Source organism: the organism of the source record quoted next, unplaced genomic scaffold (genome assembly GCF_019419815.1).
Source record: "Pyrus x bretschneideri cultivar Hongxiangsu unplaced genomic scaffold, Pyrus_bretschneideri_v1 Contig3, whole genome shotgun sequence".
Taxonomy (NCBI): domain Eukaryota; kingdom Viridiplantae; phylum Streptophyta; class Magnoliopsida; order Rosales; family Rosaceae; genus Pyrus; species Pyrus x bretschneideri.
In genome coordinates this window covers 7,641,518-7,660,450 of record NW_025999612.1, presented here as the reverse complement: position 1 = coordinate 7,660,450, position 18,933 = coordinate 7,641,518, and the positions used below count along the sequence as shown (strand labels likewise).

The 18,933-nt window shown below is 35.6% G+C and overlaps 2 protein-coding genes and 1 pseudogene across 2 annotated transcripts; all 3 read right to left on the bottom strand.

Annotated features, from left to right (window-relative positions):
- Positions 1-217: 217 nt before the first annotated feature.
- On the bottom strand, positions 218-3,076 carry LOC125479881 (ubiquitin-conjugating enzyme E2 27-like). Its single transcript, XM_048590035.1, has 5 exons — positions 2,715-3,076; positions 2,168-2,216; positions 1,053-1,212; positions 748-837; positions 218-568 (listed from the first exon to the last, which is right to left on the bottom strand). The coding sequence occupies exons 1-5, from the start codon at positions 2,893-2,895 to the stop codon at positions 488-490; spliced, it is 561 nt and encodes a 186-aa protein (XP_048445992.1). The 5' UTR covers positions 2,896-3,076; the 3' UTR covers positions 218-487.
- A 4,180-nt stretch (positions 3,077-7,256) lies between these two features.
- On the bottom strand, positions 7,257-8,326 carry LOC125479606 (early light-induced protein 1, chloroplastic-like). Its single transcript, XM_048589135.1, has 3 exons — positions 8,106-8,326; positions 7,924-8,013; positions 7,257-7,604 (listed from the first exon to the last, which is right to left on the bottom strand). Exons 1-3 carry the CDS (start codon positions 8,253-8,255, stop codon positions 7,257-7,259), a joined length of 588 nt encoding a protein of 195 aa, XP_048445092.1. The 5' UTR covers positions 8,256-8,326.
- A 3,189-nt stretch (positions 8,327-11,515) lies between these two features.
- On the bottom strand, positions 11,516-12,602 carry LOC125479604 (annotated as a pseudogene).
- Positions 12,603-18,933: the final 6,331 nt, after the last annotated feature.

Below are 18,933 nucleotides of genomic sequence, written 5' to 3'. Positions count from 1 at the left end.
CGTCCATCATCGGACACCCCATTTCACCACAGATATTGCGAAACTTTTGAATTTTCGGGTGAGTGTTAGAACAATATTTCAAGAACACAACATCGATGATAGACATAACACCAAAGAGAAGCACATTCCGTCCCTGGAAACAAACACGCATTTCCAATTCCAACCGATGCCCCCCGAATTTTCTGCCAGGCTGATTTTGGTGAAAGAACAATGATGCTGAAATAAAAATTTTACCCAAGTTCCACATTTTAACATACTTGGTCAATAAGGATAGAGACAGTCTGCAAAGCATTAGAAAAGATGAAAAAAAATCTAAACTAAACATAGAAAAGCTTTATATCCAATTAATCCTTGATGTCAGTATACTTTCCAGCATCTTAGAGTGGGTAGCTTATATACTTAAATATCAAATCTCTGCTGGCAGCTATCATTTGTGTACTGAACAAAGCTTTTCTTTTTGGCTAACCGGAGCAAAGCTTTTCGAGGGCTAAGTTCTCATCCCCGCCAACGGCTTCCAAAGTACTCCTTGCCTGAGCTTCAGGGAACCCATCTCAACAAGCTTTTGTACCTGTAATGGATCCACCAGCTTAATAGATCTCCAGATTTGAGGATAATTTCATTGTAAGTTATTAATAAGATAGTAGAACTGTTGAGTTTTCTTTCAAAGGAGTACTTTTTTTAGGGTGAATTATGTTTCGAACATTTTCTGTTTTCTTTCCATCAAAGAGAAGGCGGGATCACACTGACCTTTTCAGCAATCCCAAGAGATGATTTCTTAGCAAATGTTTCTGTCCAGTACCGAGCTGTGCCAACAAAGGTCTGATAATCTTTCAGATACTGCAGTATCACCATAGAGGTAGTAATTTAGAAAGAGAAGAATTTCAGGAATAAATACATAAGAGGCATCATCAGGGCCAGATTAGCAGCAATCCATTGCGAGTCTGATACTCTGCGAGGACTACACATTCACTAAACATAATCTAACATCAAGTCATAGACGCATACGTGGCTAAACCAGAATCAATGGATAAAGGACAAAAGCGGGTTTAGACCTGTTGTGCCACCACAGCATCTTGAGGATCATCCGGCTGAGGAGCAGAAAGCAAAGCTTGTACAGATAGAAGTGCTGTCTTCAATGTGAGAGCTGGGCTCCATTGGTCCTTCAATATATCAAGACAAATTGCTCCACTCTGACTGCTAATATTAGGGTGCCTTCAACAGATGATGTACATACACAAAAGAAAATTATGAAGAATCTCTATGAATATCGTTTCTTTGAGTATTCAAATTCATCTACTTTAGAAATTTTATTTACAAACAGTGGCAGACACAGTGGCACCTGGTTGTTTTTGTTCGGAAATGCAAACTGTTTTTACCTAACATTATAAAGTGCAGTCAAAGTGATACAGTAGGGATCAAATATTGACCTCCAAGCCAAATCAAGAAAATTCAATCAAGTCCCCGACTTGCAGTTCATGTTATCAAGAATTACAAAATACTTGTCTTCAACCCTTGGTACATACATGCAATGGTTTGTCAATGTACTGTAATCTCGGTTGACTACATAAAGACTTAAAACTTAACACTCTGTTTGGATGAGGAAATTTAAGATTACTAAAGAATTTTAAATTGACAGAATTTTGTTATCTAGAATTTGTGAATTTTCTTGTTTACGGATTCTGAATATGGAAATTGTTATTTTTAACCTCTCACTCATGGAAATTGGGAAATGACACCTATCTACATAGAATTTAAACTTGGGAATTGGAGGTCCGAAATTCCGGGTTCTTTTTCCACGTGGAAATTCCAAATTTCTATGTTTACGAATTCAAACAAGGGAATTGGGGCATGTCAATTTATAACATCTGACTTTTGTCAAAATCCCAAGTTTATTTCCATCATCCAAACATAATGTAAAGGAATTCTAATTCCCAATCAAAAGTCACTATGACTTGTCCATTCATGCTTTATTGTTAATGGGTTCTTTTTTCAGTGTTATCAAACCCGGAAATTTAAAGTCTATTTTCCTATTGTATACTCTTATATGCAATATAATCTAAACAGAAATGTAAGACATTTCAATGATATTCAGTGTGTGGTCAAATGAACAAGCAAAATAAAAAGACAAAGAACTAGAGGATGAGATACGATCATAAATTCGCCCTACCAAACTTTGGTCGTAAACTGCATTTTGGGAGGCTCAAAAGGGTATGCATCTGCACGAAGAAATTCGACAGTTGACAACCATGTTAGTAATAATTTTAGCATATTCCTTTCTCATTCTTTACGACTGGAAACCCATGTTTACAAGCAACCAACTAAACCATATTTGCATATTAATGCAATCAAAAGCAACCCAAACCAAATTATCAAACACCACACAGCCAGAACACACAAGAACAAGGAAAAGAAGTGTAATTTCAACAAATTAATACTCACAAACTTACTTCCCTCCAAATTAATCAACCCAAAAATGACAAATTAACATCTTCTTTTATTTTATTTTTTCTTTAGCTGCAAATATTATTCAAACCCACCTAAAACCCACTAACATATTTACTAAAACGACCTTCTTTCATCAAAAAGTTTCAATTTTCAACAATCCAATTCACCTTTTCACCTTTTCTCGAGAAACAAACAGAAAAAACATCAAAATTACGAGTAAAAATGACAAAACAGAAGCAAACAGTGAAAAGGGAAATTGAGAATTGAACCTGGCAAGGCGATGTCGATCTGAAAGGTGCCGCCCTCATAAGGGGTACCAATTGGGCCGGGAATTGTTCCGATTAAACGGGCAAGAGTGGCTTCGTTCTTGGGTATGACTTTGATGCCCGAGCGCTCCATGTCTCTGCTGCATTCCTGAAGCTCCTTCTGAACCCTAGCAAAGTCTACCATCTTCAATTGCTCGGAGAGAATTAGCCGAAGAACTCGAGGGGAATGGGAGATGGCGGTACGGCAAATAAAGCTCTCGCCCTTAACTGTCTTTCTGTCGCTCTCTGTTGATGCTATGCTTGCACTTCTAGAGAGAGAGAGAGAAAGAGAGAGAAAGGGTAAATCTAATTTCAGTATCAACTTTTGGAAGGGAAAAAAAAAAAAAATCAAATCAACTAACCAGTGAGAGGTTCTTTTTATTTTTCCTCTTAAAAAATATTTTTATTATAAAAGTTATTGCTGTTGGCACTACAAAAAAATTATTCCGGACTCCTTTGATGTGTAAAAAATTTCTTTATATTTCTACATGATTGGAGTGCACAATCATTTTTTTGGAGTGCAATAATAACTGTTTAAATAATATTTTTAGCATTGTTTTCTTCTCGCTGGAGTTTAATCTCGTTTGTAAGTTATGGAGGTATTTTAAATCTTTAGATTTTGAAAGAAATTGAAAGCGATTAGAAATTCAAGAGTACTTAATTAGCATTTTAAACGAATTTAAGAAAGTCCAAGGATATTTAACCAAGATTTTAAATAAATTAACACAAATCTGTAGTTGTTTTAAATGAGTTAATCAATTATGATTTTATTTTTAAAAATGTATAAAGTGAAGGATTTTTATGGTTTTGAGGGAATTTCATGGTGTTTGAAGCTTTTAACAAATCATGCATCTTCCTCTAAAATTTTAAAGCGATTCACTCACTTTGAAAACTCCAACAATTGAATGTGCGCCCTTTTTGTTTTGATTAAAGTATAAAATCATGGTTTCAAAAAACAACTTTTATTTAAACAATCACAATTTTAGACATTTAATCTCATTTACAAAAGATGTTAACACTAATTTCTTCATGGGCATGTGACGTAGTTTAAACAAATTTAAGAAAGTCCAAGGATATTTAATCAATATATTATTATGCGCTCATTCGCGATTGACGCTATTTGATTTATTTCATGAATTTGACTAGTTAATATATTTAGGGTGCGTTTGTTGCACCGGACTGTTTTGGACTAAATTAGCTTCAAGGATTAAGTTGGACTAGTTTAGTGAAGCGTTTGGTGCAGTGTCGGACTAAGAAGTTGGATAATTATCTAACTCAAATATTATATTATTTTATCTATATTTATTAATATTTTATTATTAATTTATCATTTTATTTGTTTCTAGAATCATATATCCTTCTGTAAGGGCCAAAATCTTTTTATTTATTTATTCCTAAAATTATCTCTCTCTAGCCTATTCCTCCCTTCCTCCGCCATTCTCCCTCTCATCTCCATCTTTTTATTCTGTTTCACCATTTTCCAGAATATTCTTCCTCTCTCTGCATACTTCTCCCTATTTTCTTCCGGCAACTCTCTCCCTCCCCTCTCCTTTTTTCCCTTCGTCCACTTTATCCCTAACCTCTCCCTCTTTTACTTATGCAGAAGATTCGCATGGAGGATTCATCGGAGCTCTCCACGTAGCGCCTCCTCTGATTTTCTCGGAAAATCTCAGGATTCTCTAGTGATTTTGCCTTTTTGTTTTGAATTTATGTGGGGATTCGCAGGTGCTTGAGTATTTGGTATGCTTTTGGTCCCGACTTGCGTCTGGGTTGTGCGAGAATGCGGAGATCGATGGCGAGCTTATGGTGATGGTTGTTTGGTAGTGGTCTGGTGGTTGCAACCATGACGATTTTGCTGAGAAAGAGGGTGAATTGAATGAAGAAGAAAGGAAGGGAATCAGTGGATTGTTTTTCAGTTTTGTTTGAGGTATGGGTTTAGGCTTTTAGGTGGGATAGTGAAGGCCCAAAGGAGTGGGCAAAGGTGCGGATCAGAAGGGAGATGGCGAAGGAGAAGGGAGACGACGAGGGATTAGCGGCGAGGGAGAGAACGGGACTAACAGTCCGCTTGAAATCGAGGGGTCTCCTTAATAACGTTTAGTGAAACGTTCAGTCGGGGCGAGTCCCCTTTAGTCCCGTTAAACCTAATCCTTGTCCAGACCAAACAAGGGACTACAGTCTAGTCTAGTCCAATCCCCCTTAATTCGGTCAAACAAACACCCCCTTAGGCTCTTGGAGTTGGATAAAAATAATCGTAGACCTTTGATGATCGTACATGACTTTGAAGGAAGATTTGTGAAAAACAAGTTCATTTGAGCAACATCAACAACATGCAATTAACAATTAAAAGGCGGAATCATGTTTATATGCACTCAAAAACAAAACTTAACCCATGAACTTCAAAGCCTAGTAGATAGGTGAACCAAGACTCAACTCAAAACAAAGTGAGTTGAGAAATCAATACCTTTGTAGATTCCTCTTTGCATAAGCAAAGGCTAATCACCCAAAGAGAGGGCCTTCATTCCTTGCATCTTAGATCCATGGATTTGGATGGATGAAAAGGTTTCTCCAAGTTCCCAAAATTGAGAACCTCTAATGATTCATCACCAAGGCATAATGAAGAAGAAATGAGTGACCTTGGAGGAGTTTGATTGCTAGATGATCCCTCCAAGGTGGCCGAAATTTTAGAGAGAAATGAGAGCTTGTGTTCTCATCCTTTCCCCAAAAATAACCCTTAGTAAATTTTAGACTATAAAGTTCTTTATATAGTCCCTTCAAATAAGTGACCTAATGGACCAAAAGCCCTATTCTTCTAACATGGCTGGCCTATAGGTTTATTGGGCTTTCAAGCCCTTTGTTTATTCAAGTTGTCATACAACTTGAGTTAATGGGCTTGACATTCAAATCCCATTGGGCCTTGCGGCCCAAAACTAACCCGAGGTCTTTAACGAACTTATTCGTTTGATTAATTAACATATTAATTAATCCTAGCCTTAGATAAATAATTAAACCATTTAATTATTCTTACTCATCTCCGTTGTTTCTTCAAACTCTACCTTACTCGGTGAACGATCCATTAGGTTCCTTTTAGCGAGGCAGTGGGCGATTAAAACTCTTTCTAATCGATTGTGAATTGAAACTTACTTTCAATTCTCCCGTTAGTGATAATACACTTTTAGGGCTTCCACAAACCATGGTTGACGCCTAGCAGCATGTCATGGTTACCCAAGCTAATCAGAAGAGGTGGAGAACCTATTCAGTTTTAGGATTACAAATGCAATACGGTCTTTCTCTAATACAATACTCTTGACCACATTGTTTGGTTTGATAGTTTATTCATGTCTACTATCCAATGTGAGTCTTGTGCTTATATGATTACCTTGAATGTGATTTGGAACACATTCCTAAATCTCATTCGTACTTTGGCCAAAGATTCTTAATCATATCATAGAGTATTCTCCCTCAAACAGTTTGAAGGTTAGAGATCCCTTGTTGCGCATTCACTTGCCTCCATGGCTAAGTGGCTTAACCCCAACGATGCCGTGGACACCCTCCTGATGGAGTGACTTTGACATAATCAAAGATTAAGGACCTAACCACAAGACAACTGTGATGCCTCAGGTCAAAAGACTAATTTGCATTATCCCAACCATGAGTTCTCATGTGACATGAATATGAGAACTCTTCGTTGATCGTGTTCAGTGAACTCATTCTCTATTGAGCACCTACGTACTTGTCTTGATGTCACACACACCAATGACTCGAGACTAGTCACTCTCCCTGAGAGAAGACATAGCACGTACTGATCTTAACGGACTGTCAATGCCCAATTGACAATCCTATGATCAGGAACGTTTAGGATGTGTCAACGAAAGAATGGTCTCATGAATCTAACTTCTTTAGATCGCATTCTTCCAATCACATATTCCTTGGACTTATCGTTTAAGCATATAACATTTATATGAGACGGCTCAAACAATAATCTTTGCCCTTTACATTTAAACTACATTAGTTTGAAATGTTCGTAAAGTATCATCATATGATTGGTTTTAGGGCACATTTCCAACAGACTTATATTGATCATTCTATATAGAAAAATGGAAAGGGATGCTCTCCAGACATCTTCATTCTAATCCACTAAGTTCGGGGATCTGAACCATTGAAATTTGATCTAACCGTTAAAATTATTATAACTTTTAAAATAGATCTCTGTTTGTAACCGTTGGATCAAATTTCAACGGTCCTGATTCCTGAACTTGGTGGATTAGGAGGAAGGGATCCGGATGTCAAAGTTATTCTCTCACAATGAAACTTTTTATGAACTCTCTACATTTCAAAATAAACGTCAATTCTCATAAGAACAATATGAAATATAGTGCCAAATCATGAGGTGAGAGTCTATGAAAACTCTCACATTTGAGATAATTTCCTTGGCACTTCTCTACTATACATTTATATTAATTTGTAAGTTGTAATTACAATATGTTAAATTCTCTTAAGATATTTACTCTACACTAGGGTCCCACCCTTCACATCCTTAGTGAAGGCCAAAGCTACAAGTCTCAACATTGCCAGCCTTCCATTCCACAACTCAGCATCTGAAGTCATGAGCCCCTTTGATTTAGACTCCACACTCACCCATTTCAACAAAGGAACCAGGGATGCCACTGACAATAAAATGCTGGTGCCAAGAAACAATGGGATCCCTGCACCGTTCGATATCTGAGCAAACACATCCTGACCCTTGGATAGCTCCACTGCTAGAGCTGCAACAAATCCCACCATTGCTAGCCTGCCGTTGATTCTCTCCGGTGCTGGCCCGCTAAATGCAAGCACGTCTGAAATCTTTGGGGTAACCTGCACACAAAGAGAAACATACATGTCACATATATGTTTGTCATGTATATATCCTTGAGAGTTTATATATATATATATATATATATAATATCTCTTCATGAGCTTATAATTTTTATTTATGATTCAATCCTAATTCCACCCACAATGTTCTCTTATCAAATTACTTCGTAGCATATAATTAAAATGCTTATCTTGCAGAATTTGAACTCTGATTTCAAAATTAGTAGGCGCTAAATGTGTGGTTTAATAGAGTCGGACAAAGTAATTAAATTTGACAAATTAAAGAAAGCTTCCCTACATAGGTTGAGGGAGTAGTTACCTTAGGAGAAGGACGAGGAGGTAAAGGTGATGAAGGAGCTGGTTCTAAATTCTCTGATGCATACGTGGTTGGTTGCTCCTTCTGATCATCCTGCAATTAACCCAAACGTGATGAAAACCCTGACCCTAATACATGTATAATGCTAGATTAATCAAAGACATATATAGAGAGTAAAAATTTACCTTGGCCATGGAGATTACTCTCATGTGAACATGCTTACGTAGAGTAACTGGATAATTAGCAGGAACAATCAGCTGGTTCACTTTGCTTTTACCAACTCCGTAAGCTACAGAGCTTGTGAAGATTGATTGCATGGAAACTGTTGCAGACATTGTGTTTCTTAATGAAACAGGATTAAGTAGGAAAATTAATCAACTAATGCACTTTTAAGAAGGGCTGTAAAGTGTGTGTTTCTGGACTGTGGAAGTTGCATGCTTTGGAGACTTGGAGTGGGATTATATAGAGGAGTGACCTTGAGGCCCTAGGTGCCAAGTGGAGGAAGGTGAATGGTGCAAAATTTGGTAACACGTACGTCCTCATTAGGGTTTCCCAGTCAAAACTGGGGTTCTCTTGTTCCACACATATTGTGGTAAGTAGTAAGAGAAATGGACGTGGCTTCCTCGCTCGCCACAATGCTGCAATGAAACAACAGTGCGTCTGATTTTGCGGTGGCATTTGGTTTCTAGGGTTTTTTTCACACTTTTTGGTCACGACTGCTACGTAGAACATTCTACAATCTACGTGAAAGTACCAGATTACAAATGTGTCCTTAACTTTTCGTGGACTTTCTAGATAATTGAAGAATGTTATGCCGTTGATGGGTTAGACCATCTCCAAATGAGATGTCAAATTTTGAGTGGAAAGTTATACAATTAAATTTGAAGGCAGCAACAAACTTCAACCGAAATGTCAATTCTATGTGGATTGACATATGAGTTTTCATATATCAAATTTGACATATGAGAAAATGTGATCATGTCAGTTGAAAAAAATAAGTGATGTCAAATAATTTTTAATTATTTTATTATGTGGGTCTCATTAATGCACCAATTATAGATTTTGAAAATTAATCGGCTGGAAAAAGAGAAATCTGACATTGTCACGTTAGCCATCAAATTAACATTTAACATTTATCTTTTGACATCTTCATTAAAGATGCTCTTAGAAAGTAGTCAAGAAATGTTGGAGGGTTTAATTACCTCCTCTTAATTACGTAATTTACGTTTGACCATAGCTTTGTGGGAGAGTTTGTGGGGATTTGGTCTTCTTGTTTTTACCGGATTTAAATGCAAAACTTTGGTGACAAATTCAAGCATCGACAAAGAATTTAGGGTACCATGCAAGTCGCAAACTGGGAGGAAATAACTTTGGCAGAATAAAATTAATATCAATAAACGTAGCGATATGACTTGTGAGAATGAGCAGAGTAATTTTTGCTGAAAATAGTACTTTAGCAGTTTAGCCCCTTAAATTCAATTCTCCATAAAAAAATTCGACATAATATTTTTACTAAAAAAAAAAAAAATCGGTGACTAGGATTTTACATAAGCTAATTCATTGATTATATTCTACTTTACACATTTTACATTTTTCAGGTGCCAAAAATACCATTATTGCATGTTTGATATATACAATTAATTCTTATAAGGGGAGCTAATGATTTTGAAAAAGAAAAAAATAAAATAAAAGACTAATGCACAAAATCTTGGAGATGAATGCACAAAGGAGGCGAAATTAACGTGTACAAATATAGACGAAGCAATGGAAGGCATTACAAATTATTACATATTAACATGAAATATGAGAACTAATGTCCTGGAAAAACTATGCGAATTACAATTTTGTATACACTGAATAATTACATTAATTTAAACGATTACAATAAATCAGGAATATTATGCTTATTTCTCAATTTAATTAATAAAAAGTTAAAGAATCAGATATATGATACACGTTATTGGATGCATTGTCATGTCTTCAAATTTGCATAAAATTAGGTATTTTAATTTAGTTTTTTATCTTCTTATCAAATTTGAAATATGAAAAGGCACTAATTTTGGGTTTCTTGCTTTTACTGCACGTGTTTCTACCAAATTTAGTGTATTTCTAGTTCTTTATAAGTTTGGAAAAAGTTTATCAGCAATATGTCACATTGTTCTTTCCATATTTTTATCATTCATACTTGAGTCCATTGCGTTTTTTTTTTTTGGAGATACAGTAATACCAATGATTTATTTGGAAAACATGTTGCACCACCACCGCAAACATATCTATCCTACCCGTGGAAAACCATATTAATCGGGTTGGTCAAAGGTTTAGTTGGAGGTTCTTTGGTTTTAAAGAGAAACTCCGTACGTATTTCATTGAAAAAATGTTTAGCATTGTATTTAAAAAAAAAAATGAAAATGAGAGGGTGACAATCGAGTGTTCCAAAAAGTTTTTTGAAGGTTGTCCGTGGTGTGTGCATGCCATTTTGTTCGTAAGTTATGAAGGTACTTTAAGTCTTTAGATTTTGAAAGAAATTGAAAGCAATTAGAAATTCAAGAATACTTAATTAGCATTTTAAACGAATTTATGAAAGTCCAAGGATATTTAACCAAGATTTTAAATAAATTAACACAAATCTGTAGTTGTTTTAAATAAGTTATTCAATTATGATTTTATTTTTAAAAATGTATAAAGTGAAGGATTTTTATGGTTTTGAGGGAATTTCATGGTGTTTTAGGCTTTTAACAAATCATGCATCTTCCTCTAAAATTTTAAAGCGATTAACTCACTTTGAAAACTCCAACAATTGAATGTGCGCCCTTTTTGTTTTGATTAAATTATAAAATCATGGTTTCAAAAAACAACTTTTATTTACACAATCACAATTTTAGATATTTAATCTCATTTACAAAAGATGTTAACACTAATTTCTTCATGGGCATGTGACGTAGTTTAAATATTGATTGTTTGGATTCCATATAAGTCATGTTCGATCATCCATGGTTGACATGACATCATACTCACACATACCAATGATTAATATATTACTATGTGCTCATTCGCGATTGACGCTATTTGATTTATTTCATGAATTTGACTAGTTAATATATTTAGGCTCTTGGAGTTGGATAAAAATAATCGTAGACCTTTGATGATCGTACATGACTTATATTGATCATTTTACATAGAAAAATGGAAAGGGATGCTCTCCGGATACCTTCATTCTAATCCACTAAGTTCGGGGATCTGAACCATTGAAATTTGATTCAACCGCTAAAATTATTATAACTTTTAAAATAGATCATTGTTTGTAGCCATTGGATCAAATTTCAACGGTCCTGATTCCTGACCTTAGTGGATTAGGAGGAAGGGATCCGGATGTCAAAGTTATTCTCTCACAATGAGACTTTTTATGAACTCTTTATATTTCAAAATAAACGTCAATTCTCATAAGAACAATATGAAATATAGTGCCAAATCATGAGGTGAGAGTCTATGAAAACTCTCACTTTTGAGATAATTTCCTTGGCACTTCTCTACTATACATTTATATTAATTTGTAAATTGTAATTACAATATGTTACATTCTTTTAAGATATTTACTCTACACTAGGGTCCCACCCTTCACATACTCAGTGAAGGCCAAAGCTACAAGTCCCAACATTGCCAGCCTTCCATTCCACAACTCAGCATCTGAAGTCATGAGCCCCTTTGATTTGGACTCCACACTCACCCCTTTCAGCAAAGGAACCAGGGATGCCACTAACAATAAAATGCTGGTGCCAAGAAACAATGGGATCCCTGCATCGTTCGATATCTGAGCAAACACATCCTGACCCTTGGATAGCTCCACTGCTAGAGCTGCAACAAATCCCACCATTGCTAGCCTGCCTTGATTCTCTCCGGTGCTAGCCCGCTAAATGCAAGCACGTTTGAAATCTTTGGGGTAACCTGCACACAAAGAGAAATATATATGTCACATATATGTTTGTCATGTATATATCCTTGAGAGTCAATATATATATATATATATATATATATATATATATATATATAATATCTCTTCATGAGCTTATAATTTTTATTTATGATTCAATCATAATTCCACCCACAATATTCTCTCATCAAATTGCTTCATAGCATATAATTAAAATGCTTATCTTGCAGAATTTGAACTTTGATTTCAAAATTAGTAGGCGCTAAATGTGTGGTTTAATAGAGTCAGACAAAGTAATTAAATTTGACAAATTAAAGAAAGCTTCCCTACATAGGTTGAGGGAGTAGCTACCTTAGGAGAAGGACGAGGATGTAAAGGTGATGAAGGAGCTGGTTCTGAATTTTCTGATGCATACGTGGTTGGTTGCTCCTTCTGATCATCCTGCAATTAACCCAAACATGATGAAAACCCTAACCCTAATACATGCATAATGCTAGATTAATCAAAGACATATATAGAGAGTAAAAATTTACCTTGGCCATGGAGATTACTCTTATGTGAACATGCTTACGTAGACTAACTAGATAATTAGCAGGAGCAATCAGCTGGTTCACTCTGCTTTTACCAACTCCGTAAGCTACAGAGCTTGTGAAGATTAATTGCATGGAAACTGTTGCAGACATTGTGTTTCTTAATGAAACAGGATTAAGTAGGAAAATTAATCAACTAATGCACTTTTAAGAAGGGCTGTAAAGTGTGTGTTTTTGGACTGTGGAAGTTGCATGCTTTGGAGACTTGGAGTGGGATTATATAGAGGAGTGACCTTGAGGCCCTAGGTGCCAAGTGGAGGAAGCTGAATGGTGCAAAATTTGGCAACACGTAAGTAGTAAGAGAAATGGACGTGGCTTCCTCGCTCGCCACAATGCTGCAATGAAACAACAGTGCGTCTAATTTTGCGGTGGCATTTGGTTTAGGGTTTTTTTCTCAGTTTTTTGTCACGACTGCTACGTAGAACATTCTACAATCTACGTGAGAGTACCAGATTACCAATGTGTCCTCGACTTTTCGTGGACTTTCAAGATAATTGAAGAATGTTATGCTGTTGGTGAAAAATCATACAATTAAATTTGAAGGTAGCAACAAGTTTCAACCGAAATGTCAATCTTATATGGATTGACATATGAGTTTTCATATGTCAAATTTGATATATGAGAAAATATGATGTCGTTGGAAAAAAAAAAAAAAAAAAAAAGAAGGTGATGTCAAATCATTTTAATTATTTTATTATGTGGGTTTCATTAATACACCAATTATAGATTTTGAAAATTTATTTTAATTGATTTCTTTTTAAAATGGGTCCAATAAATATCATTTATAACAAAAAGAAAAATTAATTGGAAAAAGAGTAATCTGACATTGTCACGTCAGCCATCAAATTAACATTTAATATTTGTCTTTTGACATCTCCATTAGAGATGCTCTTAGAAAGTAGTCAAGAAGGGTTGGAGGGTTTAATTACCTCCTCTTAATTACGTAATTTACGTTTGACATAGCTTTGTGGGAGAGTTTGTGGGGATCTGGTCTTCTTGTTTTTAGCGGATTTAAATGCTAAACTTTCGTGACAAATTCAAGCATTGACAAAGAATTTAGGGTACCATGCAAGTGGCAAACTGGAAGGAAATAACTTTGGCAGAATAAAATTAATATCAATAAACATAGCGATATGACTTGTGAGAATGAGGAGAGTAATTTTTTACCGAAAATAGTACTTTAGCAGTTTAGCCCCTTAAATTCAATTCTCCATAAAAAAAATTCAACATAATATTTTTACTTAAAAAAAAATCGGTGACTAGGATTTTACATAATCCAATTCATCGATTATATTCTACTTTACATATTTTACATTTTTCAGGTGCCAAAAATACCATTATTGCATGTTTGATATATGCAATTAATTCTTATAAGGGGAGCTAATGATTTTGAAAAAGAAAAAAAAATAAAATAAAAGACTAATGCACAAAATCTTGGAGATGAATGCACAAAGGAGGCGAAATTAATGTGTACAAATATAGATGAAGCAATGGAAGGCATTACAAATTATTACATATTAACATGAAATATGAGAACTAATGTCCTGGAAAAACTATGCGAATTACAATTTTGTATACACTGAATAATTACATTAATTTAAACGATTACAATAAATCAGGAATATTATGCTTATTTCTCAATTTAATTAATAAAAAGTTAAAGAATCAGATATATGATACACGTTAGTGGATGCATTGTCATGTCTTCAAATTTGCATAAAATTAGGTATTTTAATTTAGTTTTTTATCTTCTTACCAAATTTGAAATATGAAAAGGCACTAATTTTGGGTTTCTTGCTGTTACTGCACGTGTTTCTACCAAATTTAGTGTATTTCTAGTTCTTTATAAGTTCGAAAAAAGTTTATCAGCAGTACATCACATTCTGGAAAACATATTTTTATCATTCATACTTGAGTCCATTGCGTTTTTTTTTTTTTGGAGATACAGTAATACCAATGATTTATTTGGAAAACATGTTGCACCACCACCGCAAACATATCTATCCTACCCGTGGAAAACTATATTAATCGGGTTGGTCAAAGGTTTAGTTGGAGGTTCTTTGGTTTTAGAGAGAAACTCCGTACGTATTTCGTTGAAAAAAGGTTTAGCATTGTATTTAAAAAAAAAAATGAAAATGAGAGGGTGACAATCGAGTGTTCCAAAAAGTTTTTTGAAGGTTGTACGTGGCGTGTGCATGCCACTTTGTGTCCTGCTAATGGTTTTTTTTATTTTTTTATATCCGTACTTTGAATAATGGACATACTTGTAGTGATCTAATTCGTGAGCAGAAGGGTGGCATAATGTCATCGAAAGTGGTGTCATCCGTTCTAATGAGCAAGCTTCAAACTAATGTTGAAGCCAACTGAGATTGTATTTATCCTTTACAATCTCAGTTGGCTTCAATGTTAGTTTGAAGCTTTCTCCATTAGAACGGATGACACAACTTTTGATGACATCATGCCACCCTTCCGCTCACGAATTAAACCACTACTAAATATGTTCGTTATTCAAAGTACGAATATATAAAAAACAATTAAAAAAAAAACTATTAGCAGGACAAAAAGGCATGCACCCGCCACGGACAACCTTTAGACAATTTTTTGGAATGCTCGGCTGTCACCCTCTCCCTTTCATTTTTAGAAATTACAATGCTAAACTCTTTTTCACTGAAATACTTACAGAATTTTTCTCTAAAACCAAAGAACCCCTTCCGACTAAACCTATGACTAACCCGATTATTATCATTTTCCGCGAATGAGATCGATATGTTTGGCGGTAGTGCAACATATTTTCCAAAAAAATCATTGGTATTACTAAGTGTATTACCATCCCAATCCCGACCGGAAGACCGTTTCCCATCAACACCAACGTCACCTTCACTCGGTAACACAACCACTGGAAAAATGCAATGTACTCAGGTATGAACGATAAAAATATAGGGAAAAAAAAAAAAAAAAAAAACCCAACGTGAGATACTGCTCATAAACTTTTCCAAATATATATAGAACTAGAGATACACTAATTTTGGGAGAAGCAAGAAACCCAAAATTAGTGTCTTTTCATATTTCAAATTTGCTAAGAAAATAAAATAAAATGCCTAATTTTATGCAAATTTGAAAACATGACAATGCAATCAATAACGTGTATCATATATCTGATTCTTTATTTATTTTTAATTAATTAAATTGAGAGAATAAGCATAATATTCAAGATTTATTGTAATCGTTTAAAGTAATAAAATCATTCAATATATAAAAGGTTGTAATTCGTAAAGTTTTTTAGGACATAATTCTCATATTTCATATTAATATGTAATTAATTTATACTGCATTCATTGATTTAGCTATATTTGTACACATTAATTTCGCCTCTTTTGTGCATTCAAATTTGGCTTAAATGTCAAAATGATCCCTGAGTTATAGCCATATAGTCAATTTAGTCCTTGTGTTTGCCTCTTTTAGCCAATTAAGGACATTTCGTTCAATCTTTTTTAAAGGCAAGTGGCCCTTTACTACAGTGTTGGAAAGGTGTTGAGCTCTTGCATGACAGAGTGAGTTCAAACCACGTCGGTGGCTAATCTAAAAAAATTTATTGTTTGACAAAAAATAAAATCTCTTTTAAAAAAAATCATAAGAAAAACTATATGAAATAAAATTATTCTTTCTCTTTACATAAAAATGCAAATCAATGAGAAATAACACACACACACACACACACACACATATATATATAAGAGATAAAACTTCCAATCTGAAAAATGATTAAGGTTGTGACATAGAAAAGAGAGGGGGTAATGTTAGGAGGCGGTCGGGGAGTTGGGAGAAGAATAATTTTCCTTTTAATTTTTAATTTTATTTCTTAAATATTTTAAATCAATTAAATAATTTTATAAATAAGTTTATAATAATTTTTTTATAGAAATTAAATGGAAATGTTCTTAATTGGCTAACGAAGATAAACACAATGGCCAAATTGGCCAGATTGAAAACACATGGACTAAATTGACCTAATGACTAAAACACAGGGACCATGATAACATTTAAGCCTTCAAATTTTATCTCCATAATCTTGTGCAATAATGTCTTTTATTTTATTTTTTCATTTTCAAAATCATTTTTTTTTTCAACTCATTTTCAAAATCATTAACTCACTCTTTATAATCTGCATATAATGAAAGGTAATGCTATTTACACGCCCTTTTTTTACTGACACACCCCGACCGAGGTCAGGGCGTGCTGACTGTCACGCGAAGGTGACGTAACCATGTGCACAGTGTTGAAGCTAATAAAATAATAAAGTAAAAGTATGAATAAATAAAAACTAGCATACATAAGTTAGAAGTAATAAGTGCTAGCGTAAGTGAGACTCTAGTTCAGAGCAGAAAGCCTAAAGCAGTCCAAATTAAAATAGCGTTACAACAGTGCACCCGAAGGTGGACATACGCTGATGATCGTCTGTCAGAAATGCCGGAAAAGCCCTCTGGGAAACCACCAAACCAACTGAATAGCTAGAACCTGGAGGGGCGCAAAACAAAAGCGTGAGTGGGCAAAAACAAAGCTTTTCGAAAAACATTTCAAAAACAAGATTCTAACCCATCGCCGTAAAACCTGTATACTTCCCAGAAAATAAACATAGGTACGTATATATGGATATGCCAATCATGCTCAAGAATATGCCATACCAAATCTCACAATGAAATGCAAGTGCTCAGGTATAAATCACATCAATAATATATAATCTGGCAGCCGGAGTCACCTAACGTGACCTGTACGGCTGCATCTAGAGCTCAAATCTCAATCATAATAACTAAACCTGCCCACGAGTCGGAACCACCTAAAGTGGTCTGTACGACAGGCCTGGGTGTAATACATATAAACGCTCTAGTGCTACGATCACGTGAAGGCTGTGCGAATGATCGCGGGTCACCTACGAGTCGGAACCACCTAAAGTGGTCTGTACGACAAGACTGTGCACCTAACTTGGATCCAAGCTGAGCGTGTGGTGCGGGAGGTGAACAACACGTGAATGACTGTGCCCTACTCTGGGTGGGAGCACTAACACCGAGGGTGCAGGTTATGAGTTCTTTAAGCATCTCTAATCACTATTGAATGCAAATTTTAATTAAAGCTTACCTGGCACTTACCTGTGCATCCACCGCACCCATATATATATATATATATATATATATATAAACATCTAAATGAATATATATAAATAAACATATATGCAACTAGTCATCCATAACAACCAATAATATAAAAGGAATGGCATATAACTAATAACATTTATATAAATTTCTGGGAATTATAAGTATATAGGTATATACGGAAAACCAAAAGCCCACTCACTGGTATGTGGAAGGGTCGTAGCCCCCCTACCTCGAGTGACCACGCTCGTCCTCGGGATACGTCTCACCTATATGCGAAAATACTATAAAAACGTTAATTTTAAAGCACATAACCTTCCTTTCGTAATAACTTCTCATACATTGCTCAAATTGGACAATTAAATATACCAACATGCTCTACACAACCTCAGGATCACACCCAAATTTTTAGAAAAATTTTCCACCGCCGCACGCGCCCCCACGCGCCGGCCAAGGCACGGCCACACGCACCGGCCACGCGCAGGCACGTGCCTGGCACGCTGACGGCGTCAACTGACGCCGTAGGGAATATTCTGTTAGTTCTAACGGATTTCGTCAACGGCGTCAGGAATATTCCGTCAGATTTGACGGAATATTCCGTCTTCTTCCCCGGCTAATCTCCAGTGACGTCACCGGCGCCGGAAAATCCCAAAAACTTCAAACGTTGATATCTCACTCGTTTTTCGTCCAAATTTCATAAAATTACCACCAAAATGAAGCTTAGACCTAGGAGAACAACGATATACCACTTTTAAGGGTTAAAAACTACGAGATCTCACCTGTCCACACAAACCAAATCCGGCCAACTTCGAATACGATGATCCCGACGTCCAATTCCTTCAAACGAACTACTCCGAGCCTCCTTGGGACCTCACCAAGCTATCCACAAGCTTCATTTCCCCTAAAACGTGAGAAATTACGTTTGCATGAATAATACCCCAATTCGGACTTCGTGGAATCGACGTGAAAACGTTGATATTCTTACCTGAAAATGGTATGGTTGCACTCGCACGAGCCTCACGAGCTCGAATATGTGCTTGGTTCCTTCGATCTGTGGGAGTTTGATGGGTTTTGGTGTATGTCTGTACGTATATGGTGAATGGGAAGGGAGAGAGAGACTCGGGACAGAGTCAGAGAAAGGGACAGAGGGTTAGGGAGAGTGAGGGTGCGAGTGTGTGGCCCTACACATGCCAACACAACCCAAAACAACCAATAGACGAAAAAGAAACGAACTAGGGACAAAACTGTCTTTTCACACATGCGTTTTTGATACTTTCGGGACAGGCTGTCACATTTACCCCCACACACCCTTATTAATTTTTTTTCATTGTTCTTTTTCTATTCATTC